This window comes from Oncorhynchus keta, chromosome 20, assembly GCF_023373465.1.
Source record: "Oncorhynchus keta strain PuntledgeMale-10-30-2019 chromosome 20, Oket_V2, whole genome shotgun sequence".
In the NCBI taxonomy this organism is placed as follows: Eukaryota; Metazoa; Chordata; class Actinopteri; order Salmoniformes; family Salmonidae; genus Oncorhynchus; species Oncorhynchus keta.
In genome coordinates this window covers 18,754,044-18,771,318 of record NC_068440.1, presented here as the reverse complement: position 1 = coordinate 18,771,318, position 17,275 = coordinate 18,754,044, and the positions used below count along the sequence as shown (strand labels likewise).

Sequence of the window (17,275 nt, the reverse complement as noted above, 5' to 3'; positions counted from 1 at the left end):
CCATTCTGTGAAAGAACTGGCAGTGTGAGTGCATTACAGTACCAGTGCCGTGAGGTGGGAAGGCAGGGACACCTACTTCTGGCAGTAGGCAGGAGCTAGCCAGTTGTATAACGCTGCAAAAACAAATGGAACTGTAAATGTCAATCTCCAATTTCATGCACCAAAAAGCAGCATTGCAGAATGGAATGAGGAGACCTAAAACTTGCTGCAGTTCTGCTCTGTCAGAAAAAACAACAAACGGACCTTTGGAAAGTTGATTGGAAACCATATTTGTGATCTTGTGATCTCACATTTCTATAGTATACTTGGAATAGATCATTAGCATCTCTTGATCAACAATCAGTCATAACAGCACAATACTGCAGTGTGTCAGTACTTTTGATACATGATGGATGGCAATGCAATGGCAGGTGTTGAGGGGGACGTCAGGTCATTACTGAATGAGACTGCCTACAGTGAATCTTTTCTTACTGTGTTTTGTCTGATAGCCTGTATTATGTCCACTTTCCACTAATCTCATTCCAAGATACTGCCGCCCAAATTCATTATGTAGCAATAGCCAGGGGAGGGGGTTAACTTCCACAAATAACGTTGAGAACAGCACTTGCTGCTGGGTTAGATCAGTTGTAAAAGTAAAAAACGAAACTCTAAAAAGGTTCAAGGGATATCCTTCCTTCGAACTAGAAAAAAGCTTCCCATCTCATGTATCCATATAAAATTATTTCTAATTAAAAAGCAAATTAATAATTGATTTATTCATTAGTGGAAGATGACATCCTGTAAAAGTTAATAAAACATCATCTCTAAAAATGGCCTTGAGAAAGAGACATCCCCCTGTAATTCATCATGCTAATTATTTTCACATATTGCATCTGCTATTCACTTCAGTCTTGACTCGTGAGTTCATACACTGAAGAGTGTTTTGTACGTTTCCAATAAATTGATAGAAAGCCTGCATTTGTTCATATTAACTGACGTTCTTACCAGTCAATATTTACAGTGAAATACTCTACTAGGCTAGTACTTCATATGTAGTCTACCTCTCTATTGCCACTTTCAAAACAACTGGGAACTCAGCAAAAAAAAACTAGGACCGACTGGGAAAAATCGATTTGATCGTTCATCCAACTCGGAATTCCGGAATTCAGACGTCATGTTTGACCTCGTATTTTTCAGGTCCCAGTTGTTTTGAACTCGGCAAAAAGGACTGTTTTCGTCTGCTTCTATTCTTCAAGTCAATCACACTTATAGTAGCTTTCCCTCAGACTGAGCAAACCCCATCCAGTGAGCCAGAGGGAATATTAAGAGGAAAAGAGATCCCACTCCCCAAATCACCCTTCATACACAATCATTTCACATCCCCCTCAGGTCGGCAATCAATTCACGTCCCCCTCCAGTCGGCAATCATTTCACGTCCCCCCCAGGTCGGCAATCATTTCACGTCCCCTTCAGGTCGGCAATCATTTCACGTCCCCTTCAGGTCGGCAATCATTTTACGTCCCCCTTAGGTCGGCAATCATTTTACGTCCCCCTCAGGTCGGCAATCATTTCACGCCCCCCTCAGGTCGGCAATTATTTCACGTCCCCCAGGTCGGCAATCATTTCACGTCCCCACCAGGTCGGCAATCATTTCACGTACCCCTCAGGTCGGCAATCATTTCACGTCCCCCCCAGGTCGGCAATCATTTCACGTCCCCCCCAGGTCGGCAATCATTTCACGTCCCCCCCAGGTCGGGCAATCATTTCACGTCCCCCTCAGGTCGGCAATCATTTCACGTCCCCCTCATGTCGGCAATCATTTCACGTCCCCCTCAGGTCGGCAATCATTTCACGTCCCCCCCAGGTCGGCAATCATTTCACGTCCCCACCAGGTCGGCAATCATTTCACGTACCCCTCAGGTCGGCAATCATTTCACGTACCCCTCAGGTCGGCAATCATTTCACGTCCCCCCCAGGTCGGCAATCATTTCACGTCCCCCCCAGGTCAGCAATCATTTCACGTCCCCCCCAGGTCGGGCAATCATTTCACGTCCCCCTCAGGTCGGCAAACATTTCAAGTGACCCTCAGGTCGGCAATCATTTCATGTCCCCCTCAGGTCGGCAATCATTTCACGTCCCCCTCAGGTCGGCAATCATTTCACGTCCCCCTCAGGTCGGCAATCATTTCAAGTTCCCCTCAGGTCGGCAATCATTTCACGTCCCCCTCAGGTCGGCAATCATTTCAAGTTCCCCTCAGGTCGGCAATCATTTCAAGTTCCCCTCAGGTCGGCAATCATTTCACGTCCCCCCCAGGTCGGCAATAATTTCACGTCCCCCCCAGGTCGGCAATCATTTCACGTCCCCCTCATGTCGGCAATCATTTCACGTCCCCCCAGGTCGGCAATCATTTCACGTCCCCCAGGTCGGCAATCATTTCACGTCCCCCCAGGTCGGCAATCATTTCACGTCCCCCCCAGGTCGGCAATCATTTCACGTCCCCCTCAGGTCGGCAAACATTTCAAGTTACCCTCAGGTCGGCAATCATTTCAAGTCCCCCTCAGGTCGGCAAACATTTCAAGTTCCCCTCAGGTCGGCAATCATTTCACGTCCCCCTCAGGTCGGCAATCATTTCAAGTTCCCCTCAGGTCGGCAATCATTTCACGCCCCCCTCAGGTCGGCAATCATTTCAAGTTCCCCTCAGGTCGGCAATCATTTCAAGTTCCCCTCAGGTCGGCAATCATTTCATGTCCCCCTCAGGTCGGCAATCATTTCATGTCCCCCTCAGGTCGGCAATCATTTCATGTCCCCCTCAGGTCGGCAAACATTTAAAGTTTCCCTCAGGTCGGCAATCATTTCACGTCCCCCTCAGGTCGGCAATCATTTCACGTCCCCCTCAGGTCGGCAATCATTTCACGTCCCCCCCAGGTCAGCAATCATTTCACGTCCCCCCCAGGTCGGCTATCATTTCACATCCCCCCCAGGTCGGCAATCATTTCACATCCCCCAGGTCGGCAATCATTTCACGTCCCCTCAGGTCGGTAATCATTTCACGTCCCCCAGGTCGGCAATCATTTCACTTCCCCCCCAGGTCGGCAATCATTTCACTTCCCCCCAGGTCGGCAATCATTTCACGTCCCCCCCAGGTCGGCAATCATTTCACGTCCCCCTCAGGTCGGCAAACATTTCAAGTTACCCTCAGGTCGGCAATCATTTCAAGTCCCCCTCAGGTCGGCAAACATTTCAAGTTCCCCTCAGGTCGGCAATCATTTCACGTCCCCCTCAGGTCGGCAATCATTTCAAGTTCCCCTCAGGTCGGCAATCATTTCACGCCCCCCTCAGGTCAGCAATCATTTCAAGTTCCCCTCAGGTCGGCAATCATTTCAAGTTCCCCTCAGGTCGGCAATCATTTCATGTCCCCCTCAGGTCGGCAAACATTTAAAGTTTCCCTCAGGTCGGCAATCATTTCACGTCCCCCTCAGGTCGGCAATCATTTCACGTCCCCCTCAGGTCGGCAATCATTTCACGTCCCCCCCAGGTCGGCAATCATTTCACGTCCCCCTCAGGTCGGCAAACATTTCAAGTTACCCTCAGGTCGGCAATCATTTCAAGTCCCCCTCAGGTCGGCAAACATTTCAAGTTCCCCTCAGGTCGGCAATCATTTCACGTCCCCCTCAGGTCGGCAATCATTTCAAGTTCCCCTCAGGTCGGCAATCATTTCACGCCCCCCTCAGGTCGGCAATCATTTCAAGTTCCCCTCAGGTCGGCAATCATTTCAAGTTCCCCTCAGGTCGGCAATCATTTCATGTCCCCCTCAGGTCGGCAATCATTTCATGTCCCCCTCAGGTCGGCAAACATTTAAAGTTTCCCTCAGGTCGGCAATCATTTCACGTCCCCCTCAGGTCGGCAATCATTTCAAGTTCCCCTCAGGTCGGCAATCATTTCACGCCCCCCTCAGGTCGGCAATCATTTCAAGTTCCCCTCAGGTCGGCAATCATTTCAAGTTCCCCTCAGGTCGGCAATCATTTCAAGTTCCCCTCAGGTCGGCAATCATTTCAAGTTCCCCTCAGGTCGGCAATCATTTCAAGTTCCCCTCAGGTCGGCAATCATTTCACGGCCCCTCAGGTCGGCAAACATTTCAAGTTCCCCTCAGGTCGGCAATCATTTCACGTCCCCCTCAGGTCGGCAAACATTTCAAGTTTCCCTCAGGTCGGCAATCATTTCACGTCCCCCTGAGGTCGGCAAACATTTCAAGTTTCCCTCAGGTCGGCAAACATTTCACGTCCCCCTCAGGTCGGCAAACATTTCACGTCCCCCTCAGGTCGGGAATCATTTCACGTCCCCCTCGGGTCGGCAAACATTTCAAGTTCCCCTCAGGTCGGCAAACATTTCACGTCCCCCTCAGGTCGGCAAACATTTCACGTCCCCCTCAGGTCGGCAATCATTTCACGTCCCCCTCAGGTCGGCAATCATTTCACATCCCCCTCAGGTTGGTTCAAGAACTCAGTTTTTCTTTTTCACAGAAGAGCGACTAGCACTGTGTATTGCTTTTACACATTGGAATGGAGAAGAGGAGTAACAAATTGTGAAAGCTTACCCCCCCCCCCATGTTTTACCCATTACCTCTCTGTCTCCCTTGAGATAATGTATGCGTCCTAAATGGAAACCTATTCCCTATAGAGCACACACATATAGGTCCTGGTCAAAAGTAGGGTGCCATTTGGGACATAGATAAGGCCAGATGTCCTTCCCCTCCATCACATCACTCGAGTCCTCTCTTGTCTGCGGTATTGATGACATGTTGTTCACACAAAGCCCAAATCATTGAAGGCCATTTTACCTGACAATTTCTCTGAGAATCTCCATTGAAAGCTCTTTTTAGTCCAGGACAAGGCTTTTTAATCTGTTTCCCGGAAACCGGCCACCACAGTATCTAGAATATATTTTACAGGGCTGAATGGATGAACCCCTTACCTACCAGGAAATACACAATGCACTAATTGGATGCAGTGCGGATTTAACAAGCGAAACTAAAGCACCTTCAGAAAGAGAGAAGATTATTGCAAACGTTTGAGCATCACTCTTCCAATAAACAGTGCTAAATCGGGCTGTAGAATTACACCAGTTGCTCTTCAGTTACTGTATCCGCAATTACATTTTGCTCAGCCTGGGGTAACCCGGGAGTACCCTCTCATGTGCAATATACCAGTAGGCCTATGTTCCTATGAGTCTTCCCAAGTATCCCCTGGTTTATCCGTACCCAGGTTGAGAATTCCACCAATAAAAACCCTGTTTTAGAGGACAGAAAGTACAAACCAAGGCTTTTGAGACCCAAATGAGTGACTGATGTTTATGCTCATGGTGGATCTTGAGAAATGACACTTTATGACCAACCAGCACAGCCTTCTATTACAATAAAGGCCAAGGGGCTAGAGCTGAACCGTCTGTATAAAAGGTAATAACCCATAGCCTCTCCAGTGTAGCCTCCATGTGAGACAGTGCCGCCTGCTGGTGATAAATAAACATACTACTGTATTCTACTGTAAGTACACACAGCATATCTGTATTTGAATGATGAAAACGGAAACTTCAATCAGAATTGTATGATCGATGTTTACATTACATGTCCCAATATAATATTGAGAACATTTTGAAACTGAAATACTAGGTATACATAAAGATTCTTTTGTGAAATCAATACAAAACCAGTAAGAAGTGAATCCTTCAGACAAGCTTTTCAGACACTGGCGAGACACAGTGACGCGTTAGTTCCCCCAAACCCAAAAGAGTTTGTGAGAGCTACCCGTCTGCCCTCTGTCTTCCACTGCTGTGCTGTGCAGGGCACATAGTTCAGGTCAAACTCTGGCTCGGTGCGGTCCAGGTTGAGGGTGGGTGGCAAAGTGCTGTGGTAACAGGCCAGGGCAGTGAAGGCTGCCTCCAGGGCCCCGGCAGCCCCCAGGAGATGCCCCGTGGCCCCTTTAGTGGAGGAGACAGCCAGGGCGGCGGCGTGCTGCTGGAACAGTCTCTTGATGGCGGCGTTCTCTGCAGCGTCACCTAGTGGTGTAGAGGTGGCGTGTGCGTTCACGTACGTCACATGGGCTGGTTCCACACCGGCGTCTCGGAGTGCTGCAGACATGCACCTGGAAGAGATCAGGAGGGGAATGAAAATGGACAGTAAAAATGTCACGACTTCAAATATGTTCACCATTTCATTTTAAAAAGTCAGAACCATTTTGAAACAGGCTAAAAGAAAATTACAAATATTTATCTCATGGTCAAGCTGATAGATAATGGTACAACCTACAGTACATCAATGGTTCCTTAACTCCTAACACAAATAGTAAGCACCTGGTGAAAGAGTGCTATAAACCCCATCCATGACTACTACCTGAAGGCTCCGTCTCCATTAGCAGTGGGGGCTGTGATGTGGCTGGCGTCCCCTGACAGGCCGTACCCCAGCACCTCAGCATACACCCTGGCCCCCCTCCCCGCAGCATGCTCCCACTCCTCTAGCAGCACCACAGCAGACCCTTCACCCATCACAAACCCATCCCTCTCAGGGTGGAAGGGCCGCGATGCCAGCCTGGGCTGGTCGTTCCAGTGGGTACTCAGAGCCCTTCAAGTAAAAGTTCAAGTTGAATTACACACGCATAGTAGTCAATACAAACTGAAATCCATGAACATACAAATAGCATAGAATTGATCAAAGGACAGACTAGATCTATACTAACAACAATAACAATAACACGAACAAACAACAAAAATATCCTGGGATCGTCAAGCCTGACCTCGCCCTGGCGAACCCCGCGATGGATAGAGGTCCCACGCAGGCTTCTGTCCCACCCGCTACCATGGCGACGGCGTCTCCGTGGGCGATGAACCTGGCTGCATCACCGAGGGCATGGGCTCCAGTGGTGCAGGCGGTGGAAACGGCATGGTTGGGACCTTTCAGTTTGTGCTTGATGCTGATGTGACCGGCAGCCATGTTGACCAGGATACGAGGCACAAAGAAGGGGCTGACCTTGAATAAAAATACAATACAACTTTTGTTAAATCTATCTTTAAAAAAAAAATGCAGTCTGTTCTCAACCCTGCTCTGCAAATAGGACACACTCCTACCTACCAACCCTGCCACACACACATCTGAGAGATTGGAGGCACCACAGCACACTTCAGCGGACCCCATAACTGACCTTACTGTAACCTTTCGCCTGGAAGATGGCCGACGTCTTGGCGATCTCGTCCAGAGAAACCATGCCCATCCCCACCGCCACCCCTGTGGTCAGCTGCTCCTCAGGGCTGCTGGGATACCACCCAGAATCCTCCAGTGCCAGCTGGGCGGCACCGAGAGCCATGACAGTGGCTGGTGACATACTGTTGATCTCCCCACGCGTGGCAAATCTCTCATCCTTGAACTGGCCCTCTCCATCCCCTCGGGGCACCAGGGCTGCCACTTTACAGGGGACTGTCTTATACATCTCAGAGTCAAGGGCGACGATCCCACTGGCACCACTAATCAGCTGGTTCCAAGGTAGAGTTGTCCCTGTGCCGAGAGGAGAGACAAGTCCTATTCCAGTGATTGCTACTCTCCTCCTGGACAGATTCTTTCCACAGGTGTAGTGTCTCAGATTGGGGATCGTTGAACAAACACAAGTGCTCTTGTTGAGAAGTGTTCTGGTTGTGTGCTGTGAAGCCAAATATAACGGCAGCTTTGGCCAACATGATGACATGCTGTTGTTTTATTTCTCTGCTATCTACCACAGTGGATCCTGTGGTGTAGAGAAAAACAATAAACAGTTTAGCAGCATAACTCATTCTTGAACCATACATCCCACCAATCCTGTCAATACAGAATGGTATGTACGTAGTACAAATGCTTTTATGAACTGGATGGTTCGAGCCCTGAATGCTGATTAGCAGACAAGATGGCGCCGGAGGAGAGGGCTGCCATCTTATCGGCTCTTAACCAACTATGCTATTTTGTTTGTTTTTTCACGTTGATCGTCACTTGTTTTGTGCATAATGTTGCTGCTTATAACCGAAAAGAGCTTCTGGACATCAGAACTGGGATTACTCACCTCAAATTGGACGAGGAGTTCTTCTTCAATGAGTCGGACGCAAGGGATATACTAAGGACACCCGACCAGATCCCTGTGATTGGCTGAAAAAAAGAAACTTAGGTTTTGCGGAGAGAGATCAGGATGCCTTTTGAGGATCAGGTGATGAGTGGCTAATCTGCCCTTGCCTTCCATTCTTCGAGCTAACATTCAATTGCTGTAAAATAAACGGGATCACCTGAAAGCACATATACCCTACAAACGGGACATTAATAACTGTAATATCTTATATTTTACAGAGTCGTGGTTGAACGACGACATTAAGAACATACAGCTGGCAAGTTATACACTATCAGCAGGACAGAACAGCAGCCCCCACGGGAGTAGGCCTATGCATATTTGTAAACAATAGCTAGTGCACAATATCTAAGGAAGTCTCAAGGTTTTGATCACCTGAGGTAGAGTATTTCATGATAAGCTGTAGACCACACTATCTACCTAGAGTTTTCATCTGTATGTTTCGTAGCTGTCTACATACCACCACAGACCAAGGCTGGCACTAAAACCGCACTCAATGAGCTGAATTCCACCATAAGCAAACAGGAAACTGCTCATTCAGGGGCAGCGCTCCTAGTGGCCAGGGATTTTAATGCAGGGAAACGTAAATGTGTTTTACCAAATTTCTATCAGCATGTTAAATGTGCAACCAGAGGGAAAAAAAAGTCCACACACAGAGACACGTACAAAGCTCTCCCTTGCCCTCCATTTGGCAAATCTGACCATAATTCTATCCTTCTGATTCCTGCTTACAAGCAAAAATGAAAGCAGGAAGCACCAGTGACCTAGTCTATAAAAAAAAGTGGTCAGATGAAGCAGATTCTAAACTACAGGAGTGTTTTGCTAGCACAGACATGTTCCGGGATTCTTCTGATGGCATTGAGCAGTACATCACATTATTCAGTGGCTACATCAATAAGTGCATCGAGGACGTCGTCCCCACAGAGACTGTATGTACATATCCCAACCAGAAGCCATGGATTACAGGCAACATCCGCACTGAGCTAAAGGGTAGAGCTACCGCTTTCAAGGAGCAGGACTCTTAACCCGGAAGGTAATAAGAAATCCCTCTATGCCCTCCGATGAATCATCAAACAGACAAAGCATCGATACAGGATTAAAGATTGAATCCTGCTACACTGGCTCTGACACTCGTCGAATGTTGTAGGGCTTAAAATATTAATGACTACATAGGGAAACCCAGAAGCGAGCTGCCCAATGACGCAAGCCTACCAGACAAGCTAAATGGCTTTTATGCTCACTTCGAGGCATGCAACACTGAAGCATGCACGAGAGCACCAGCTGTTCTGGAACTGTGGGATAACGCTCTCGGTAGCCGATGTGAACAAAACCTTTAAACAGGTCAACATTCACAAAGCCACTGGGCCAGATGGATTACCAGGGCGTATACTCAAAGCATGCACGGACCAACTGGCAAGTGTCATAACTCACATTTTCAACTTCTCCCTGACCGAGTCTTTAATACCTACACATTTCAAGCAGACCACCATAGTCCCTGTACCCAAGGAAGCAAAGGTAACCTGCCTAAAAGATTACCACCCCATGGAACTTACTTCGGTAGCCATGAAGTGCTTTGAAAGGCTGGTCATGGCTCACATCAACAGCATCCTCCCGGACACCCTAGACCCACTCCAATTCTCATACCCCCCCAACAGATCCACAGATGACACAATCTCAATCGCATTCCACACTGTCCTTTCTCACCTGGACAAAAGGAACACTTATGTGAGAATTCTGTTCATTGACTACAGCTCAGCGTTCAACACCATAGTGCCACAAAGATCATCATTAAGCTAAGGACTCTGGGACTGAACACCTCCCTCTGCAACTGAAACCTGGACTTTCTGACGGGCCATCCCCAGGTGTTAAGAGTAGGCAACAACATGTCTGCCACGCTGATCCTTAACACTGGGGCCCCTCAGGGGTGTGTACTTAGTCCCCTCATGTATTCCCTGTTCACCCACGACTGCGTGGCCGAACACGACTCCAACACCATCATTAAGTTTGCTGACGACACAACAGTGGTACGCCTGACCACAGACGAGAAGGCATATTATTAGGGAGGTGGTCAGAGATCTGGCAGTGTGGTGCCAGGACAGCAACCTCTCCCTCAATGTGAGAAAAACAAAGGAGCTGATCATGGACTACAGGAAAAGGCGGTCCGAACAGGCCCCCATTAACATTGACAGGGCTGCACTGGAGCGGGTCGAGAGTCTCAAGTTCTTTGGTGTCCACATCACCAACATACTATCATGGTTCAAACATACCAAGACAGTCGTGAAGAGGCCACGACAAAACCTTTTCCCCCCGCAGGAGACTGAAAAGATTTGGCATAGGTCCCAAGATCCTCAAAAGGTTCCACAGCTGCATCACTGCCTGGTATGGCAACTGCTTGGCATCTGACCGTAAGGCGCTACAGATGGTAGTGCGAACAGCCCAGTACTTCACTGGGGCCAAGCTTCCTGCTATCCAGGACCTCTATACCAGGCGGTGTCAGAGGAAAGACCATAACATTGTCAGAGACTCCAGTCACCCAAGTTATAGACTGTTCTCTCTGCTACCACACGGCAAGAGGTACCGGAGTGCCAAGTCTAGGATCAAAAGGCTCCTCAACAACTTCTATCCCCAAGCCATAAGACTGCTGAACAACTAATACAATCGCCACCTGGCAATTTACATTGACCCCCCCCACCTCCCTCTTGCACACTGCTACTACTCGCTGTTTATTATGTATGCATAGTCACTTCACCCCCACCTACATGTACAAATGACCTCATCTAACCTGTACTCCCGCACACCGACTCGGTACCGGTGCCCCCTGTGTATAGCCCCGTTATTGTTATTCTTATTGTGTTATTTTATTATAAATGTTTTATTTTAGTCTACTTGGTAAATATTTTCTTAACTCTTCTTGAACCGCACTGTTGGTTAAGGTATTGTATGTAAGCATTTCACGGTGAAGTCTACACTTGTATTCGGCGCATGTGACAAATAGTTTGATTTGACTTGGTTGCACTAATTGCACTGTTTTGTCCACATAACCTGGTTCAAGCATTAACGACAATACCCAGGAAGAAGACACCGTGACGCTGAAACGTTGGTGGTTATAACCCAATAAATTACTGGGAGTTTATGCAGTGTGCGACTCTTATTGTTTTTATAACTGATTCCTCACCACATGACAACAAACTCCAAGCGTCCAATTTGTCTAACTATGAAATAAACCTCATTGAATCATATATTTGCCACTTACCTTGTGAACGCTATGATAGATAGCTCAAGTGTTTGCGAATATAGTCATTATACCTCTGAAATTCTCTGCAAATAAAAAAGTAGTCTCGTTCACACGCTCACAAAATCCATGCAACTAACGAACTGAGTTCATTTCAGGGGGATACTATGCAATTGCCTGCTCCCATACATTTCTCAGAGAAATGTAGATTACATTTTTTCCATAACTGAATATTATCAATGTATACATAGATTCAAGGAAATAGTTTATTTTATTAAATATCATTAGCTGATTTTGCAGTAAATTTGATTATTGAATAGTTATGATTTGTTCAGGCATTGCAAAGGCATCTTGATTGGCGGTTGCTGTTGTTCAGGGTTGCCAGGTTCAGCTGATATGTGTAGCCCGATGACTTGTCAAAACCCGCCCATAAGGAGTTAAAACTAGGCCCCTTGTCCAATAACTTAGTCGAACGAGTTAAGAAGGAATATCGTCTTCCCTTCTAACGACCTAAGAAGTAACATTTGGTTTGCCATCTTAATAATTAGTATTGCTAGATAATGGAACTAATAAAGGAATTTGAATATATCGCAATAGAAAAGATACATCAGCTTTATTAAACTTTTAAAAACGAATGTTAGGCTATTTTCTGGCAATTGTGCTGTTATGATAAGACGACAAAACCGTTATAAATGGCCTATTTGCGAGATTGACATGTCGTTTCATTTCATTGTAGCGTCAAACCCAAGAAGACTGCAGGCTGTAATCGCTTCCAAAGATGCTTCAACAAAGTACCGAGTAAAGGGTCTGAATACTTATGTAAATGTAATATTTCAATTTGTTATTTTTAATACATTTGCAAAAATGTAAAAAAAACTATTTTTACTTTGTCATGATTAGGTATTGTGTATTGAGGAAAAAAATATTTAATACAGTTTAGAATAAGGCTGTAACATAACAATTTGGAAAAAGTCAAGAGTCTGAATACTTTCCGAATGCACTGTATGTGAAAACATGTATAATGCTTCACTTGTTATGAGCATATACCTTATGAAATGTGTGTAGAGACCTCTCACCTGGTACGTTAGATTGTAAACATACAAGAACTGTCATTCAAGAGGCATGTTAAATGTATTTTTTAAACTAGATTTGTTTTGCTTAATGGCCCTGAATTTGCCAGTCAGCTCAAGAGACGGGGGACAGGACCAGGGACTGCCCCATTGGTTAGATATACAGCTGTTTTACCGAGTCAAATAACTGCTTACTTCATTGCATGTTTGTGGACCGACTGGGACCACTGATACGAAAATGTTTACACGCATGACCGTAATTGCTTTGACTGTATTCACTTTGACTGTATTCACTTTGACTGTAGTCACTTTGACTATAGTAGTTTTGGATGATAGTGTAAATTGCATATATTATTACTGTATCTTATTATTCACTTTAATGGTCCTTGGAGTCTTTGAACTTTGGGTTCAATGGGTACACCTGCTTTTTTTAAAACAATGGGTTTGTGTTCCTCTCTCTTTCTCTCCCAGGCTGCTGCAGCAGAGGTTGTGTTTGTTTCCGACTGAGAAGGTGAAGAGTGGGAGAGTATTTCCTCTGCGGTACAACTCCACCAAGGATTACTACTTCAGGGTGTCCAGTGACAATGAGGACATCCAGGGATGGAGGAAAGAGTGTGTTCAGGAAGCTGAAGAATGACTGGCAGATGGTTTGTTTTCATCCATGTCATCAACGATAAGATGCAATGCACTTAATGATTCAATGCAGTTCTTATATTGACACGTCAATGGGATATTTGTGTTGCTTTTCTGTCTTTTTTCTATTGGTCAGTCTTTGTGATTGCTTTAACAATGTCATTACTTTTGTTTAGCAGAAATAATAATCAATTATTTATTGAGCATTTATCAATCTATCCAAACTTTGGGTATGTTGCTTCTATAGGATATGTGTATATCAACTGTAAATGTTTCCATATTTATGCTGTCTTTTTCCTGTCAGTAAATACACGTTATGTCCTGTCAGGTGTATCTAGCTCGTACAGAGGACTCATCGTCAGGGAACATCAGTTGGACGTTGGACTGTGCTCCTGTAGGGATGAAGATAAAGACAGTCTCAGTCAGAACATGCAGCCAGACCTTTCACTCTGGAACCGGCCTATGGGGTCTGCAGTCTGGACAGAACACAACATCGTTCTCAGGAGGTGGATGGATGATTGATAGATTTTTGTCTGGTTTAAGTGAACCATACCTTTCAGCAATAAGTTTGAAGCCTTTTTTCAAATCAATTTAAAGTGCAAATTGTAAACGGGTACTTAGTGATTTGTAAATGTAATAGAGATATTATGATTTGATAGTCAGAGAGCTGTAACATTGATTTGCATGTGCACTTAACTGATCAGCATTGTTTTCTTCCTTATCTTGCATAACAACAGCTAAACAATTTTTATGTTTTTGAACACAGACAGGGAGATGCATTCTATTCCGGGTCTTTTCTTTATCCTTGGAGCTGGTCATGGAGATGGAGCTAGCCGGAGGAGAGGGAGAGTCGTCATGGCAACACTCCCAGATGTTCCGGCGGGCTTTGAATGAGCCGAAGGAATCCTCATTTGAAATCCTCGTCAAGATGGAGGAGGACTACGCTTAATGAGTGTGTTCGATCGCTCTGAGCAAGGCACTACATTGGTTTGCTAATCTTAATAAAGCAATGAGTAGTTATTTTGGGATGCAACATGATGTATAGATCAGTGATTCTGCTCAGTGCCTTGCTCAAGATAATCACCTTGAATACACCGACGCTGTTCATAGTCATGTATAGTGTGTATATTCATAGGCATCTTGGTGCTTATGAGATAAACGGAGGAGTAGTAGTTTGGTGATATTGTTTGTGGGTATGGATGGATGGTAAGGTAGTCCAATAATCATTCGGGATCTGTGTCTTGAATCAATAATCTTGTATTGATTACAGATCTTGTAATGATGCTGCTTGGGTATTTACTGCCAGTAATGTCTTGAGACCCAGAACCAGACCCAGCTTCTGTATGACACAAAAGCCTTTGTTATCTAGACTGTCTCTGCCAAAAGAGGAGTTACTTACTTGACTTAATCCTCTTTGAACCTTTGGGAGCACATGGTGTCCACCATGGCTTTCCACCTCAAAGGGGACTATGGATCAGTATGGCCTGGCTGTAACACCCTGCCATAACAAGGTTCTGGCTCCTGACACAGAATAGGGATATATGACCTGTGAGCCTAAAGTCCATCTGCTATGGAGTTATGTCTGTATCCACTTATGGTTATGGATATACTGGTATTCTACATGTATTTGTGGTGAATGCATGTCACATGCACCGAATACCACAGGTGTAGAACTGACAGTGAAATGCTTACTTACAAGCCCCAAACCAACAATGCAGTTCAAAGGTAAAATACAGATAAGAATAAGAAATAAACGTAGCAAGTAATTTAAGAGCAGCAGTAAAATAACAAGAGCAAGACTATATACAGTGGGATACCGGTACAGAGTCAATGTGCGGGGGCACCGGTTAGTTGAGGTAATATGTACATGTGGGTAGAGTTATTAAAGTAACTATGCATAGATGATAACAACAGAGAGTAGCAGTGGTGTAAAAGAGGGGGAGGTGGCAATGCAAATAGTCTCGGTAGCCATTTGATTAGGTGTTCATGAGTCTTATGGCTTGGGGGTAGAAGCTGTTTAGAAGCCTCTTGGACCTAGACTTGGCGCTCCGGTACCGTTTGCCGTGCGGTAGCAGAGAGAACAGTCTATGACTAGGGTGGCTGGAGTCTTTGACAATTTTTAGGGCCTTCCTCTGACACCGCCTTGTATAGAGGTCCTGGATGGCAGGGAGCTTGGCCCCAGTGATGACCTGGGCCGTTCACACTATCCTGTAATGCCTTGCGGTCAGAGGCCGAGCAGTTGCCATACCAAGCAGTGATGCAACCATGCTCTCGATGGTGCATCTGTAGAACCTTTTGAGGATCTGGGGACCTATGCCAAATATTTTCAGTCTCCTGAGGGGGAATAGGTTTTGTCGTTCTCTCTTCACGACTGGCTTGGTGTGCTTGGACCATGTTAGTTTGTTGGTGATGTGGACACCAAGGAACTTCAAGCTCTCAACCTGCTCCACTGCAGCCTCTTTGATGAGAATGGGGGTGTGCTCAGTCCTCTTTTTCCTGTAGTCCACAATCATCTCCTTTATCTTGATCACATTGAGGGAGAAGTTGTTGTGGGAGTTAATGTGTTCTTGTTCAAATATGTAAATTGTGCAATCAGTATGATAAATGTATATTATTAACAGATTAAATGTGGTTTCATAGTTAATGCCTGGACTACATAGGTGCCTTGGTAAGAAAAAGTACTGCGGTTGGTGTGTTTCTACTACCACCTACTGGTTACAAATTGCAAGTACATGTATTTTTTCATTCGCTGAATTACCGGCGCCTCGAAAAGCGAGCACCGGATTGGTGGGTTACGCTGTTGGGATTGTCGCCGTGCGGATGGTGGAGCCGGATGGAGGCAGGCGGCGGTGTTTTTATTTCTGAATGAACATTTAGGGTATTAAATTACAGCCGTATTAAAAAACAATTTTATTTATACATTATTTCAATTGATTTTGTACTACATGAAATGTTGTTAAACTATTTAACGTTTGGAATTTGTACAGTAAATTATAAATCTAGGCAAGTAAGCAAGCAAGCTTTGTTGAGGATTTCAGGCCTTGTTCTAACCACCGCTCGTCGATTTTAACAATAGCCGCGATACACTCCCTCATCCGGAACTATTTTGACAAGACATTTTTCAACTGGTACGAACACAGAAAATATCTCAATGTGGTCCGTTGACTGAAATAATTTCTTAGTTTATGGACTATATTGTATGCAGGACTTTTCAGTATTTTATCTGCTAGTAGCATCACGAACATTTAGGGAAACAAAAGGAAGATGTCCAACGGCGCTGCAGGAAGCGGGGGTCTGACTTGGGTGGTAAGTTACTATTTTGTTAAATGTTGGATTACTGGACAGACTTACTTTATCGCTCCAGGTAGCGTTCATCATTTTGCCAAGATGCACGAGAGAAATTCCAGATTGTCACGAGCTGGACATTCTAAAATGGCCAGTGATGATGCTAACTAGCCAGCAGCTAATACACCCCTTTAAACTAGCATGCGCCTTTTAAAGACGGGCCATACTTTGGTATATTAATTTAGCTATGCTTGCCCGGCACAAGTACAATCACAGATTGGTCCAACAACGTCAGAAGATACATTGTTTTTTCGTAAACATGATGATGTCATTAGGCAACATTGCTTTCCTGCAGGGCACAGGTGAATGAGCCACTTGGCCAATGGCAATGCCCCAAAAAGTTCTTTGTTGCAATACACGTCAAGTGTGATTGATGGTCAGTTTGCATATTTTGCATGCACGCCGTTTGAATATAGAATCTTAAATGTGTCTCAAAATACAGTTATTCGTAGGTAGCCTAATCTATATAAAAAATATGCTTACATATTCCTTAAATGTATTTGCACGACATTTGGCCAGCTAGCTATAGCAGCTTCCAGCCCGTAAATGCAGCGGCACAATTTGGGACCTGTGTGAAGCTAGTCACATAAGGATTTAGCCACAATAGTGGAATTTGCGGTTCGCCTTCAAAATAAAAGTCCACCATTGAAAGTGATTCAAACGGATACAAATAGTGGAATCATGCCATATTTGGACTAGAAATTAAACAAAAGACAAAGTTAATTTGACAAATGTTTTTGGTTGACTTTAGAATTGCATTGGGGGCATACACGCATGCACTGTACAGCTTAACATATTGATGTTGCACCCATGAAATGAGGAATCAGCCTACTCAGTGACACTCACAGAACACAACTGTCTAGAGATAACACAAATATTAGCAT

The 17,275-nt window shown here is 45.3% G+C and overlaps 3 protein-coding genes across 38 annotated transcripts in view; 2 read left to right on the top strand and 1 right to left on the bottom strand.

Moving 5' to 3' along the window:
- The first annotated feature begins 890 nt into the window (after nt 1-890).
- LOC127909883 (uncharacterized) lies at nt 891-4,641 on the top strand. Of its 29 annotated transcripts, none has more exons than XM_052472217.1 (5): nt 1,308-1,564; nt 1,816-2,152; nt 2,429-2,736; nt 2,793-2,904; nt 3,123-4,252. In XM_052472217.1, exons 3-5 carry the CDS (start codon nt 2,724-2,726, stop codon nt 4,210-4,212), a joined length of 1,215 nt encoding a protein of 404 aa, XP_052328177.1. In that variant the 5' UTR covers nt 1,308-1,564; nt 1,816-2,152; nt 2,429-2,723; the 3' UTR covers nt 4,213-4,252. The 29 variants fall into 29 exon arrangements, 12 of the variants coding, with proteins under 12 accessions (XP_052328175.1, XP_052328177.1, XP_052328188.1 ...); XM_052472228.1 differs by lacking the exons at nt 1,308-1,564; nt 2,793-2,904 and having other exon boundaries at nt 1,598-1,871; nt 2,012-2,180; nt 2,653-2,708; nt 3,263-3,318; nt 4,019-4,252; XM_052472215.1 differs by having other exon boundaries at nt 891-1,564; nt 2,429-2,904.
- A 671-nt stretch (nt 4,642-5,312) lies between these two features.
- Nucleotides 5,313-16,559, bottom strand: oxsm (3-oxoacyl-ACP synthase, mitochondrial). Of its 4 annotated transcripts, none has more exons than XM_035764068.2 (6): nt 16,398-16,559; nt 8,055-8,137; nt 7,170-7,745; nt 6,765-6,997; nt 6,365-6,592; nt 5,313-6,116 (listed from the first exon to the last, which is right to left on the bottom strand). In XM_035764068.2, the coding sequence occupies exons 3-6, from the start codon at nt 7,704-7,706 to the stop codon at nt 5,714-5,716; spliced, it is 1,401 nt and encodes a 466-aa protein (XP_035619961.1). In that variant the 5' UTR covers nt 7,707-7,745; nt 8,055-8,137; nt 16,398-16,559; the 3' UTR covers nt 5,313-5,713. The 4 variants fall into 4 exon arrangements, with proteins under 4 accessions (XP_035619961.1, XP_035619959.1, XP_035619958.1 ...); XM_035764066.1 differs by lacking the exon at nt 16,398-16,559 and adding an exon at nt 11,365-11,588 and having other exon boundaries at nt 8,055-8,250; XM_035764065.1 differs by lacking the exon at nt 16,398-16,559 and adding an exon at nt 11,365-11,588.
- LOC118377222 (DNA topoisomerase 2-beta-like) overlaps nt 15,832-17,275 on the top strand; it is a 35,892-nt gene continuing 34,448 nt past the window's right edge. For all 5 annotated transcript variants that reach the window (XM_052472212.1, XM_052472214.1, XM_052472213.1 and 2 more), the window contains exon 1: nt 15,832-16,352. In XM_052472212.1, the coding sequence (XP_052328172.1) occupies nt 16,311-16,352 (42 nt within the window). In that variant the 5' untranslated portion in view covers nt 15,832-16,310. The remainder of the gene's footprint in view (nt 16,353-17,275) is intronic.

What these genes read in the sequence shown, in the direction of transcription:
- LOC127909883 (XM_052472215.1), top strand. Translation starts at nt 2,084, where the DNA reads ATGTCCCCCTCAGGTCGGCAATCATTTCACGTCCCCCTCAGGTCGGCA. An exon ending in TCATTTCACGTCCCCCTCAG is followed by an intron (nt 2,153 to 2,428) that starts GTCGGCAATCAT and finishes ACGTCCCCCCAG; the next exon opens with GTCGGCAATCATTTCACGTC. An exon ending in TCATTTCACGTCCCCCCCAG is followed by an intron (nt 2,905 to 3,122) that starts GTCAGCAATCAT and finishes CGTCCCCCCCAG; the next exon opens with GTCGGCAATCATTTCACGTC.
- oxsm (XM_035764068.2), bottom strand. Translation starts at nt 7,706, where the DNA reads ATGTCATCATGTTGGCCAAAGCTGCCGTTATATTTGGCTTCACAGCAC. An exon ending in GCGGGGTTCGCCAGGGCGAG is followed by an intron (nt 6,593 to 6,764) that starts GTCAGGCTTGAC and finishes TTTTACTTGAAG; the next exon opens with GGCTCTGAGTACCCACTGGA. An exon ending in AATGGAGACGGAGCCTTCAG is followed by an intron (nt 6,117 to 6,364) that starts GTAGTAGTCATG and finishes GATCTCTTCCAG; the next exon opens with GTGCATGTCTGCAGCACTCC.